The sequence below is a fragment of the Moschus berezovskii genome, chromosome 15, assembly GCF_049115385.1.
Source record: "Moschus berezovskii isolate FMDL1 chromosome 15, NW_MosBer_1.0, whole genome shotgun sequence".
NCBI lineage: Eukaryota > Metazoa > Chordata > Mammalia > Artiodactyla > Moschidae > Moschus > Moschus berezovskii.
In genome coordinates, this window is record NC_142474.1 from 53,362,086 (window position 1) to 53,375,848 (window position 13,763).

The 13,763-nt window shown below is 38.3% G+C and overlaps 1 protein-coding gene across 1 annotated transcript in view; it reads left to right on the forward strand.

Annotated features, from left to right (window-relative positions):
- CUBN (cubilin) overlaps window positions 1-13,763 on the forward strand; it is a 271,996-nt gene that overhangs the window by 166,491 nt on the left and 91,742 nt on the right. Inside the window, exons 37-40 of the mRNA XM_055429374.2 lie at window positions 3,483-3,688; window positions 4,579-4,763; window positions 6,457-6,649; window positions 7,702-7,899. Of these exons, the coding sequence (XP_055285349.2) occupies window positions 3,483-3,688; window positions 4,579-4,763; window positions 6,457-6,649; window positions 7,702-7,899 (782 nt within the window). The remainder of the gene's footprint in view (window positions 1-3,482; window positions 3,689-4,578; window positions 4,764-6,456; window positions 6,650-7,701; window positions 7,900-13,763) is intronic.

The following is a 13,763-nucleotide window of genomic DNA, read 5'->3' on the forward strand; positions in this document are numbered from 1 at the left end:
TTTGTGACAGTTAGCATTGGATTACACCAGTCTGGTACAAAAACAGAAAAACCCAGCACTTAGTGGTCTTCTGGACCCTTGGGTCAAACTTTAATGTGCATGTTGATCATCTGGGATCTTATTAAAATTCATATTTTGATTCAGTTGGTTGGTGGGACCTGATGCTTCATCTCAAACAATCAAGGGAGGTGATGCTAATGCTGCTGGACCACATGCAACATTTTGACTAGAAAAGATTTAGGGGCAATTTTGTGTTAATCGGGTTTCTCTGGTGGCTCAGACCATAAAGAATCTTCCTTCAATGCAGGAGACCCGGTTCAATCCCTGGGTTGGGAAGATTCCCTTGGAGAAGAGAATGGCTACCCATACCAGTATTCTTGCCTGGAGAATTCCATGGACAGAGGAGCCTAATGGGCTACAGTCCAAGGGGTTTCAAAAACATAACTGAGTGACTAAACACTTTCTGTTTGGGGTAAATCACCTGTAGAGAAAAATAATCACCTTTTCTTTTTTATGAGAATCAGAATGCAATTTTAGCATATTTTACATTGTTGATAATATTATAGGAAATAAAACTGAGCCTGAATTTAAGTGCCAAACTTGACAACCATCCTAAGGATGGATTCAGAACAATTATTTGCCAATGCTGATTGTTCAGTTCAATTTCTGTCATGTCGAGTTTGACTGTTTGCAACCCCATGGACTGCAGCATGCCAGGCTTCCCTGTCCATCACCAACTCTCCGTTGGTGATTGAGATAGATTGTAGATATAAGCTGTCTCATGAAGCATTAAACTGTCAAGGAAGACAGTGGAGGTAAGACAAATGTGTGGTTCATTTAGCCTGATGTGGATGTTTCCTGGTTTTTTCTGCTACTCAGTTACGTCACTTGTTAAGTTGCTAAGTTGTGTCCGACTCTTTTGCAACCCCATGGACTGTACCCCGCCAGGTTTCTCTGTCCATGGGCTCTCCCAAGCAAGAATAGTGGAGTAGGTTGCCGTTTCCTTTTCCAGGAGATCCTCCCAACCTGAGTCTCCTGTATTGACTGGCAAATTCTTTACCACTGAGCCACCAGGGAAGTCTGCTAAAACAGCCTGAAATATAGGCCCAGGTGATCTACATGGTAATAACCCACCTTGATGGGATTATTGAGGGGCACAGACTCGCTGTCCTGCTGGACACCTACCAATGCTAGTATCTGACTTGGAAAGCTGTTAGTGGAGCGGAGCTGACCAGTTTGCTCCTGTCTTCTGGTTGACAATGACGCCTCAGAGGTGTGCCTGATACATTTGATCCCTTAGTGGGGCGTGAGGTCCCAGTAACTCCAGGCTAGTCAGCTGTTCCTGAAGCATCCTAACCTGTTAGTTGAGACAGAGCCCCTGAAGGGTGCTGGCTTACCGTTGTCATGGGAAATCCTGCTCATGTTGAGCAGTACGTGAAAGATACACAGCAGGGAAGTAAGTTTTCTCTTCTGGAAACCTTTCCCCCCTTCCCAACAGTTTCTTTTCTTTCTTTTTTAAAAAATTAATTTATTTTTATTTGACTGCACTGGGTCTCAGTGTGGCATACATTTTTTTTAGTTTTGGCATGTGAACCCTTAGTTGAGGCATGTGGGGTCAAAATCCCTGACCAGGGATCAAACCTGAGTCTCTCACATCAGGAGCGCAAGAGTCTTAGCCCCTGGACCACCAGGGAAGTTTAACAGCTTCTTTAATCTTGCTAAGCCATTCTTTCTTCTTCTCTTTATCTTGTCCTTCTCAGCAAAAATTAATTACTTCTGAAAAAAGAACAGTGTGAGCTCACTTCATTTACTTTTTAAAAAAATCATTAAATTACCTTTTTATTAAAAAAATAATTTTATATGAATAAAATATTACGGGGCAGCAAAAGTTCCCCATCCACATTCCCATACCTTCTCATCACAGAGATAACTGGTGTTTTCAATTTTATGTTTATCACCTCTATGCAAGTTTATATACTTTTATTATATGTATATTTTATGCATATATTATCAGTTCAGTTCAGTCACTCAGTTGTGTCCAACTCTTTGTGAACCCATGGACTGCAGCACACCAGGCCTCCCTGTCCATCACCAGCTCCCAGAGTTTACTCAAACTCATGTCCATTGAGTTAGTGATGCCATACACCTGTCTCCATACACACTACATAATATTGCTTTCTGTTTTATTCTTTACATAACTGCAGTAATGTTTACTGATTTTGCTGAAATTGTACTAAATTTATGGATTGATTTTGGAAGAATCTTTATAGTAAAGACTTTTCATATTAAATTTGTAATATCTCTCCATTTATTCAGTCTCCTTTTAGATCCTTCACTAAAAGTTTATATTTTTTCTATGAAAGTCTTATAGATATTTTGTTACATTTATTCCTAGGCATCTTATTTTTTATTGCTATTAAAAATGGCATCTGTTTAAAAATTATGGATGTACCCTGACCACCTTACCTAAAATAACCTTCCTTAATGACTACACTTTTTCCTCCTGGAATTTATCACTGCCTCACAGTATTTCTATTTCTTTGTTTATTATCTACTTCTAGAATATAAGCTTCCCAAAGGAAGGAACGTTATTTTCTTCATTATCTTGTCCCAGTGTCCCAATATAATAGAGAAACGAGTATTTGTTGCATGAATGTTGACTTAGGTACAGTTCCTAAATTTTTGTTTGTTGGTTTAAGGAAACCGTATTAATTTTTGCCTATTATCTTCCTACAATCATTCTGTTTTCTGGAATGTCAAAAATTCTGCATCTTGTGTGCTTCTCTATCTTCAGTGCCTAGAAAAGGCACTTGGTGGATATTTATGCATAAGCGAACGCTCTTAAATATTGACCGGCAGCACTTGCCTTCCAATTCTTACAGCCATTCTCCCTTTCCCTGACTTACTGCCCTGAAGAACCCTTCAGTATATCATGCAACAAAGTGATGAAAGCAGGCTTTCCTGTGTTATTTCTTATTTAAAAGAAATGTTTAAAAACTTTTACCTCTATTTGCTGTAGATATTTGCTGGGTAGCTCACATTCAGTGAGAAAATTTCCGTCTATTTTTAATTTTCTAGAGTTTTTATGATGAATGGCTCTTCAGTTTTATCAAACACTTTTCTCCATTTGTGCAGAAAACACTGATAGTCCCTTTGTGTATTTTTGGATCTAATTTTCTCTTTTAATCTCTGTGTGTGTATGACAAATGTTTTCATCTTAAACCATTGTGAGTTTAACCTGATTAAAATTCGCATATCTTACAGATTGATGGATTCATTTAGCTAATATTCTATGTAAGATTTTTCATCTGCATTGTTAAGTGAGTAAAATAAATGTTTCGAGTTAGCTAAAAGACACTTGATTGAAGTTAAAAAAAATTGACAAGTGAACAGGTCAACTCAGCAAGTAACTGAGGAGAATCCCCAAATTTATTTGATCAATTTAACCCATAATTTTGTTTTTTGTTTTTTTTTCCAATCAGAGCCTTCCAGTTGGAGGAGTCTCAGGACTGCAGCAGAGATTTTGTGGAGGTCCGGGAAGGGAACGCCACTGGGCGCCTGGTGGGACGATACTGTGGCAACACTCTCCCCCTCAATTATTCATCCGCTGTTGGGCACATCCTGTGGATCAGATTTGTCTCCGACAGCTCGGGCAGTGGCATGGGCTTCCAGGCTGCATTTGCCAGCAGTGAGTTGGTTGTTTTAGTGATGGCTTCTAGAAGGTATCCTACAAACTAAGAAGGATAGCAGTGGTTTCAGTAATACATTAAGAACAATTTGTTTATTGTTTCTGTGGAATTACTTTATAATGTATTAGAAAAACTAAATTATATATGAACGGCTCATAAAGAGCCAGGGAGAACAGTCTCAGTAGCTCTAATATTCTTGTTAAGTTCTAGTGTCTGCCTAATTTTAAGTTAAATTTTTTTATGATAGTGTGTTAAAAGAGTTTTTTAAAATTATATTTTGGTTTCAGTTTGATGTTCTTATGTCAAATGTGTTTCATTTGATGCCATAAACTCTGTAGTCTTCTAATTAAAAACATTTGGTATTACTTTAGGATACTCCTAAGTGTTCAGATGTTATAACAACAGGATATTTTCTAATAATATAAAGTATGAAATATTTTTATTTTCTAACTCAGCTTTTTCATGAGTTATTCTATATGTGACAAAATGTCAGTTTCTCTTTTATAATTGTAAAACATATGTTTCATTCTTTTGTAAGACAAAATAAAATAAACCAAAACTATAGAACAGGGCTGGTAATGCCCCTTCCCTTGTCTCCAGGTCCCCCCGGGGTCTGGGAACCCATTTTACATGGGAACCTATTGCTTGTTTTCACACCGAGGAGCCTTCCAGGGAGATGGAATTCCATTCACAATATCAACTCTTCTCCAAGGAATTAATAGATAGCAGAGAAACCACAAGGGAAGCAGTATTTCTTTCAGTGTTGAGAAAAGAAATTGCAGTCAATTAAAAGTCCATCCTTTTCAACACTCCTTGCCTTTTGTTTCTTTCATTTGATTAAAAAGCTGTTCTAAGTAGGTCTGATTTACTACCCTGTTTTCCTTCCTAGTATTTGGCAATGATAACATTGTGGGAACTCATGGGAAAATTGCCTCTCCCTTGTGGCCTGGAAATTACCCCCACAACTCCAATTACCACTGGATAGTGAATGTGGAAGAATCTCAGGTTATTCATGCCAGAATCTTGGAGATGGACATGGAGGGCACACTTAACTGCTATTATGACAAATTGAAGGTGAGTTTTTAAGAGCAATTGATATTTATACATTTTGGTGAATTGCTATTGGCAATGATAGATCCAAGTTATTTTCTATCAAACATTTGCAAATCATAGCGGATAGTCTACCCTACACCATGAATAACCCCACTAGGTTACCCAAACAATGGTAATTCTGGTATTATATTTGTTAGTTTTGATTCTGTAGCTAACTTTTTTCAGCATTGTTGTAATTTTTCTTTTGGGCTTGTCTAAGCGTATATATTTATCTTAATTAAGTATTTATCCTATTTTATATCCTATTACCCTGTTCATTCTTATGTTAGAGTGCTAAAAATTTGAACAATCATTTAAAAATAAATATAAGTACTTATATTTAAGTATAAAAGTTGTGGTGATCATTGCCATTCAAACATTGGCTACTGTACCAATTCCCGAAGCACTATCAGACTACTTTTCATCCAGCTTTATTGAGATATACTTGACAAATAAATACTGTGTATATTTAAGATGTACAATTGGGTCTTTTCATATATGTACACACTATAAAATAATAATCACAATCAAACTAGTTGACACATACATCACATCAGTTACCATCTTCTTTATTTTTGATGTGATGAGAACACATAAGATCTGCCCTGTTAGCAAATGTAAAGTGTTACAACGAAATGTTATTAGCGATAGTCACATTGCTCTACTTTACATCTTTAGAATTATTAATCTCGCACTACTGAAACTGTACCCTTTGAACAGCCCCCTCTTTCCCACTCGCTCATCTCCTGGCAACCACACTCTATTCCTTGCTTCTATGGATTTGACTTTTTTACTATCAGATTCTTGAAGGCCAAGATACCATCTTATTCATTTTAGGTCCACAATGCTTCACATAGGATCCAGTACTTGATAGATGCTCAGTATGTTGGACAGAATTATCAGATAATTTGAAATCTGAACTTATATAACAGCTTCAATTGAGAAACTTGTAATAACACTTATAACAAATTTATTCAAATTATTTACAAGATGGAGGGAAGGATGTAAAGTGTAATTGGATAGCATCCATTCATGGGTGCAGAAAACTAAACGTGCTCAAGACTATGTATTTGGAAATTGTCACAAAATATGTCTCTAACTAGATAATCTAGCATTTTGAACCAAATGAAAGATTTCCTGAGCTTTGAGTATGTTGAATCCCATGCAGGCTATGATTCTTTTGTTGTTGCCAATTCTGCTTCTTTACTTCTTTGGAAAGAAACTCTGTTTCTTTACTTACCTTGGACAGGTGAGCTCCTTCAGGACACCTGTCCACTTTCTCTCATGAAACTTTTCCTTTTTCTTGTTACTTTTCCCCTTTCTTCCCAGTTCCTCTCTTTGAGGCCCCAAAGCACATTCAGTAAGCACTGTTGTGCAACTATCTTGGCTGCTACCTTTCTACCCACAAATTTTACTGTAAATCGTATAGTGAGCTACATCACACGGAGCATGTTTATTAATATAATTCTGCAGGAATGAGAAATAATTTTAAACCACATTTAATTGTTTGCAGTCATATTTTGTATTTCATTATACTTTCTTTTCTAAACTTATATTTAATGTTTGCTTATTTATGATAAATTTATAATAGGGTATCCTTTTGACTTTCTATTTATGAAGAAAATGGAGGCGATTCCCTAAGTTCAGTGCTTTGTTCTCTGTCTTTTCCATGCAGATTTACGATGGGGCTGGCATTCACTCCCGCCTGGTTGGAACCTACTGTGGTACACAAACTGACTCTTTCAGCTCCACTGGAAGTTCTCTGACATTTCAGTTTTCTTCTGACTCTTCGATCTCAGGGAGGGGATTCCTTTTGGAGTGGTTTGCAATGAATGCCTCTGTTGGACCTTTACCTACCATTGCGACAGGTCTGTGTAGTAATAAATGGCATTTTTTATAGGGGCTGATATGTGTAGACTAATATCTCCAAGATTCCTACTAATAATGGCCAAATACACAAATGAATAAGAATAATAATTGCAGTCTCAAAACCCTTCCTCCTTATGTTCAGGTGTTCTTTTAATCTCATAAATACATAAAGATTACATGTTTATTCCAAAAAGTGCTGGTTTCCCATAATTTTCATAATAATTAAAGGATTAAAAAACATTTATTTTAATTAATTTATTTGGCTTTTTCTGGTCTTACTTGCAGCACATAGGATTGTCCATCTTTGTTGGTTGTGGCATGTGGCATCTTTTTTAAGTTGGGTTTGTGAATCTAGTTCCCTGACCAGGGATTGAGCCCAGGTCCCCTGCACTGTTAGTAGAGTCTTAGCTGCTGGACCTCCAGGGAAGTCCTGATAATTGAGAGTTTGATATCCACAAGACATTATCCTTACAGTTTCTAGAGATCACTTTAGAGATCTCTGAAAGTTTGGTTTGCAAATACCATGCACACACACACAATAGTTAAAGATCAACTGATAGAAATATTTTCCTCTCTATTAAATATCCTTTATTTTTCTTCTGTTATTATAAGTATGCCTTCAGAAATGCTTCCCTTGGTACTTAGCAGGTGGTAAACTGTCATGTTTCAAGGTAAAGGTGGCCTGAATTGTAAGCTTTTATTTTCCTGCTTTAAAGATATGTTAGATTCCCTCAGTAAGCTGTGTTTTGGGAGACTGTTAAGCAACTGAATGACTACAACAGTATGGGCTTACTTCATGCTTGACAAATAATAGACACTCAATAACTGGGGAAGTGGCCAAATGATGGTGAAAACAGTAGAATACAATGTGCTTTTCTTAAAAAAATTATGGAAATCACAGCTGTCTGAATTAGTATAAAAATATTTATCAATTTCTTTGAGAAAATTGTTTTAATTTGGTTGTTTCAGTATAGGATTGTGGTTTTAAAGTTAAAATGCTACCTTCTTTTCTACCAGTAGTATTTCAAAGCTGCTGCTTTTCATTCTGCAGGTGCTTGTGGTGGGTTCCTGCAGACAGGAGATGCTCCAGTCTTTCTCTACTCCCCAGGCTGGCCTGAAAGCTACAGTAATGGCGCCAACTGTATGTGGCTCATCCAGGCTCCAGATTCTACCGTGGAACTCAACATCCTTTCCCTGGACATTGAGTCTCATAGCACATGCAGCTATGATAAACTTGTGATAAGAGATGGTGAGAAAATTTAAAAAGCAAAATAAAACAAAAAACTACCTAGTTTCAACCCTGACGCATATTTAGTTACATTCAGTTATAATCATGCTTGTTTACTGCCTGCATCCAGTTTGTATGGAATCATGAGATACTAGAATTGGCTACATTTATGCAGAACACAGGCTTCCCTGGTGGCTCAGTGGTAAAGAGTCAGCCTGCCAGTGCAGGAGATGCAGATTCGATCTCTGGTCCAGGAAGATGCCCTGGAGAAGTAACTGGCAACCCACTCCAGTATTCTTGCCTGAAGAATCCCATGGACAGAGGAGCCTGGTGGGCTACAGTCCACAAGGTTGCAAAGAGTCAGACACGACTTAGCAACTGAACAACAACAATAGCAACTACAGAACATAAGGAAAATATTAAATTGCCCGTAGCAAGATGATTCACACACTACACACTATGTCAGGGAGAGCATTAGGAAACATTGCATCTGGTTTAAGTAGGAGATTATAATCTGAGTTTCCAGGTTGTGCTGCTTTCTCATTTAAAGGCTATAGAAATCAATCTTGATGTGTTATATCTATGGCTTTAAGATCCAAGTATGAAAAGTACTTATAATTTCAATGTATTCAGTTTTCCATGTCTACTGATAATCTCCGGATAGAATGGGTTGAAAAGTGAAATTCACTCACTTTTGTCTGACTCTTTGTGACCCCATAGTCCATACAGTCCATAGAATTCTCCAAGACAGAATACTGGAGTGGGTAGCCTTTCCCTTCTCCAGAGGATCTTCCCAACGCAGGGATTGAACCTAGGTTTCCCGCGTTGCAGGCCGATTCTTTACCAGCTGAACTACCAGGGAAGCCCTCAGAATGGGTAGAATTAAGGGCTAATAGTTTTCGTCTTTTCCTTGCAGTAATGCTAGACAGGGAATGAGAGGTGAGACTAATGCTTTAGTGAAAGATGTACACAGTTGTAACTTCGCGATCTGCATGGAACAGAGGAGAAGAGGGAGGCCATGTCCTCTTGTCAGTGTTTCTTACTGTTTGGTCCCCAGACCAGCAGCATCAGCATCACTTGGGAACTTGTTAGTGATGCACATTCAGTGGCCCACCCCAGATCAACTAAACTAGAAACTCTCAGATGGGTTCTAGATCCGTCTCCAGTTAAGGTCAAGATCAGGGTGAGGAGAGTAAGACAGGATTGGGCAAGTACAGAGGCAGATCCTGTCTTCATTTAAAACTGGAATATTTTATTCACCTTACATTTCATTTCCATTCTTGAAAGATTGCACTAAAATATTTTTATCTTGATTTCTGCGGTCTTTGACGTCTTCTTGAATTCTGGCCCCATTATATCTACTACTGTGGGAAAGAATCCCTTAGAAGAAATGGAGTAGCCATCATAGTCAACAAAAGAGTGCAAAATGCAGTACTTGAATGCAAGCTCAAAAACGACAGAATGATCTTTGTTCATTTCCAAGGCAAACCATTCACTATCACAGTAATTCAAGCCTATGCCCCGACCAGTAATGCTGAAGAAGCTAAAGTTGAAGAGTTCTATGAAGACCTATAAGACCTTCTAGAACTAACACCCAAAAAAGATGTCTTTTTAATGATAGGGGACTGGAATACAAAAGTAGAAAGTCAAGAAACACCTGGAGTAACAGGCAAATTTGGCCTTGGAGTACAGAATGAAGCAGGGCAAAGGCTCATAGAGTTTTGCCAAGAGAACGCACTGATAATAGCAAACACCCTCTTCAAACAACACAAGAGAAGACTATACATGGACATTACCAGATGGTCAGTACTGAAACCAGATTGATTATATTCTTTGCAGCCAGAGATGGAGAAGTTCTATACAGTAAGCAAAAATAAGACCAGGAGCTGACCGTGGCTCAGATCATGAACTCCTTATTGTCAAATTCAGACTTAAATTGAAGAAAGTAGGGAAAACCACTGGACCATTCAGGTATGGCTTAAATCAAATCCCTTACGATTATACAGTGGAAGTGAGAAATAGATTCAAGGGATTAGATCTGATGGACAGAGTGCCTGAAGAACTATGGATAGAGGTTCATAACTTTGTACAGGAGACAGGGAGCAAGACCATCCCCAAGAAAAAGAAATGAAAAGAAACAAAATGGCTGTCTGAGGAGCCCTTACAAATAGCTGTGAAAAGAAGAGATGTAAAAGGCACAAGAGAAAAAGAAAGGTATACCCATTTGAATGCAGAGTTCCACAGTATAGCAAGGAGAGATAAGAAAGTCTTTCTCAGTGATCAATGCAAAGAAATAGAGAAAAACAATAGAATGGGAAAGACTAGAGATCTCTTCAAGAAAATTAGAGATACCAAGGGAACATTTCATGCAAAGATGGGGACAATAAAGGACAGAAATGGTATGGACCTAACAGGAACTGAAGAAGAAGAGGTGGCAAGAATACACAGAGGAACTATACAAAAATAGATCTTCATGACCCAGATAATCACAATGTTATGATCACTAACTTAGAGCCAGACATCCTGGAATGCAAAGTCAAGTAGGCCTTAGGAAGTATCACTACAAAGCTAGGGGAGGTGATGGAATTCTAGTTGAGCTATTTCAAAGTTGATGCTGTGAAAATGCAGCACTCAATGTACCAGCAAATTTGGAAAACTCAGCAGTGGCCACAGGATTGGAAAAGGTCAGTTTTCATTCTAATCCCAAAGAAAGGCAATGCCAAAGGATGTTCAAACTACCGCATAATTGCATTCATCTCACACACTAATAAAGTAATGCTCAAAATTCTCCAAGCCAGGCTTCAGCAGTACATGAACCGTGAACTCCCAGAAGTTCAAGCTGGATTTAGAAAAGGCAGAGGAACCAGAGATCAAATTGCCAACATCTGCTGGATCATGGAAAAAGCAAGAGAGTTCCAGAAAAACATCTATTTCTGCTTTATTGACTATGCCAAAGCCTTTGACTGTGTGGATCACAATAAACTGTGGAACATTCTGAAAGAGATGGGAATACCAGACCACCTGCCCTGCCTCTTGAGAAACCTCTATGCAGGTCAGGAAGCAACAGTTAGAACTGGACATGGAACAAAAGACTGGTTCCAAGTAGGAAAAGGAGTATTTCAAGACTGTATATTGTCACCTTGCTTATTTAACTTATCTGCAGAGTACATCATGAGGAACGCTGGGCTGGAAGAAGCACAAGCTGGAATCAAGATTGCTGGGAGAAATATCAATAACCTCAGATATGCAGATGACACCACCCTTATGGCAGAAAGTGAAGAGGAACTCAAAAGCCTCTTGATGAAAGTGAAAGAGGAGAGTGAAAAATTTGGCTTTAAAACTAAGATCGTGGCATCTGGTACCATCACTTCATAGCAAATAGATGGGGAAGCAGTGGAAACAGTGACAGAGTTTACTTGGGGGGGCTTCAAAATCACTGCAGATGGTGATTGCAGCCATGAAATTAAAAGACGCTTACTCCTTGGAAGGAAAGTTATGACCAACCTATATAGCATATTAAAGAGCAGAGATATTACTTTGCTGCCAAAGGTCCATCTAGTCAAAGCTATAGTTTTTCCAGTAATCATGTTTGGATGTGAGAGCTGGACTATAAAGAAAGCTGAGTGCCAGAAAATTGATGCTTTTGAATTGTGGTGTTGGAGAAGACTCTTGACAGTCCCTTGCACTGCAAGGAGATCAAATCAGTCCATCCTAAAGGAAATGAGTCCTAAATATTTATCGGAAGGGCTGATGCTGAAGCTGAAATTCCAATACTTTGGCCACCTGATGCAAAGAACTGACTCTTTGAAAAGACCCTGATGCTAGGAAAGATTGAGGGCAGGAGAAGAAGGGGATGACAGATGATGAGATGGTTGGATGGCATCACCGACTCAATGGACATGGGCTTGGGTAGACTCCAGCAGTTGGTGAGGGATAGGGAGGCCTCGTGTGCTGCAGTTCATGGCATCACAAAGAGTCGGATACGACTGAGTGACTGAACTGAGCTGAACTAGGAGTGCAGGCTCAGCATTGTGGGTTTTATTTCCCCAAAGATGCAAAAAGCATAGAATTTTCTATGAATTTCCTAGTTATTAAATTTTGGCAATTAATGAAAAATGCTTCATAGCATTTTTTTGGACCAAACAACATATTTGCTCTTGGCCCACAGGTGTCAAATGTGCATTTTCATGTCTCCTTTATCCCCTCAACCATAGACCCCCCCCCGCCCCCGCTAATTATAGCGAGGAAAAAATCAAATGGCAGAGTATCTTTGCATTCCTGCTGTAGGGTAGGAGCTGGGCAGTCGGTGAAGTCAGGTCAATCATATAAACGTGTTTAGATGGTAAACCATAACTTTCTACCTTTTTCCTATCAACAGTCTCCTCTAAGCACATTGCCCAGAGGAAGTATCATCTTTCCTCCTTTTTTTAATTCTTTCCTTAGAAAAAAAATGAAAATCAATAGACCCAACTCAGTCTCATTTAAAGATAAAATATACACTTGTGAGATAAAGCTTCAAAATTTTCTGATGCAGATAATTAGAAATTAAGTCAACAGATTTGGGCTGAAATATATAGCAAACTAGAATAATGAAGATAAAAATGCAAGAGGAATTACAGATAAACTTCTGAATGATATAATAATGCATAGTTGCCAGAAGTCAGAACTCCTCTAAAGAATGCCAGGTATTTATAGCTATGCGACTACATTTGGGAACTTGTTTTCTAAACTAGCTAGTAACGAGTGAGTTTTAGGTTGTAGTCAATGTCAAAAAAGAATAATTTTGCTAGTTGCATGAAAAGGTCAATTTCCTCATGTCTTACATTCTATTTTTATGTATTTTTTTAAAGTTTGAAATCATTAATTCTATGCCTTCGGGGAAAAAAGCAATGTATTTTCCCAGTCAAGGTATCCAAGTCTGTTATAATCCCCTTTGCTCCATTCAGGCTTTAACTGAAACAGCTGTTTTGATCAACATTTAAAATTGAGAGAAGCCAAAGGGAAAAGGGCCGTGGGGTGAACCAGTCCTCACTGGTGTTGCTGGAGTGCACACTTGCTGACACTAGCTTTTTTTCATCTTCTGCACATGGACAGAAGTGTGTTCTTTTAATGGCAGAACAAACAATGAGCAACCAAGAAATGAAAAGGAAAAAGAAAATCCCTCTGAAGGTGAAGGCACACTTCTGGGCAAATGACCTTATAACACTAGCATTGGACCTGGAGATGAAGAATCGAACGTTTTGTTTTTTGGATTCTTGACCTTCAGCAGTCAGACTAGTTTAGTTTAGTGTCTAATGCACACATCAGCACTGATCCTCAATTACTTCCCAATCCCACATCGTCTTGTTTTGAGTTTTAGTTCCAGGAAGAACTGTCAACCAGTGTTTGAAAAGGCAGTGGAACTGGCAAAGAAGTCATTATTAAAAAGTGTAAAGAAAAAGGCAGGCAGCCCCACTACAAACCAGAATGATGTAACCCCTGGAGTATACCTGTATCTGATAATCTCATTGTCTCCTAGGAATAGGGGTGTTTTGAGAATAATGTATGAGGTGCATCTGCTGGGTTGCACTGATGGTGGAGCCGACTCTTTTAAAAAATTTTTCATTGGAGTAAAGTTGATTTACAATGTTGTATTAGTTTCAGGTGTACAGTAAAGTGAATCAGTTATCCATATGTGTATATTCACTCTTTAAGATTCTTTCCCCATATAGGTAATTACAGAGTATTGAGTAGAATTCACTTTGCTATGTATTAATAGTAGATGTATATTGGTTGTCTGTTTTATATATAGTAGTGTATACATGTTAATCCCAGTCTCCCAATTTATTCCTCTCCACTCCCCTATGGTAACCATAAATTTATTTTCTACATCTGTTTTTCTCTTT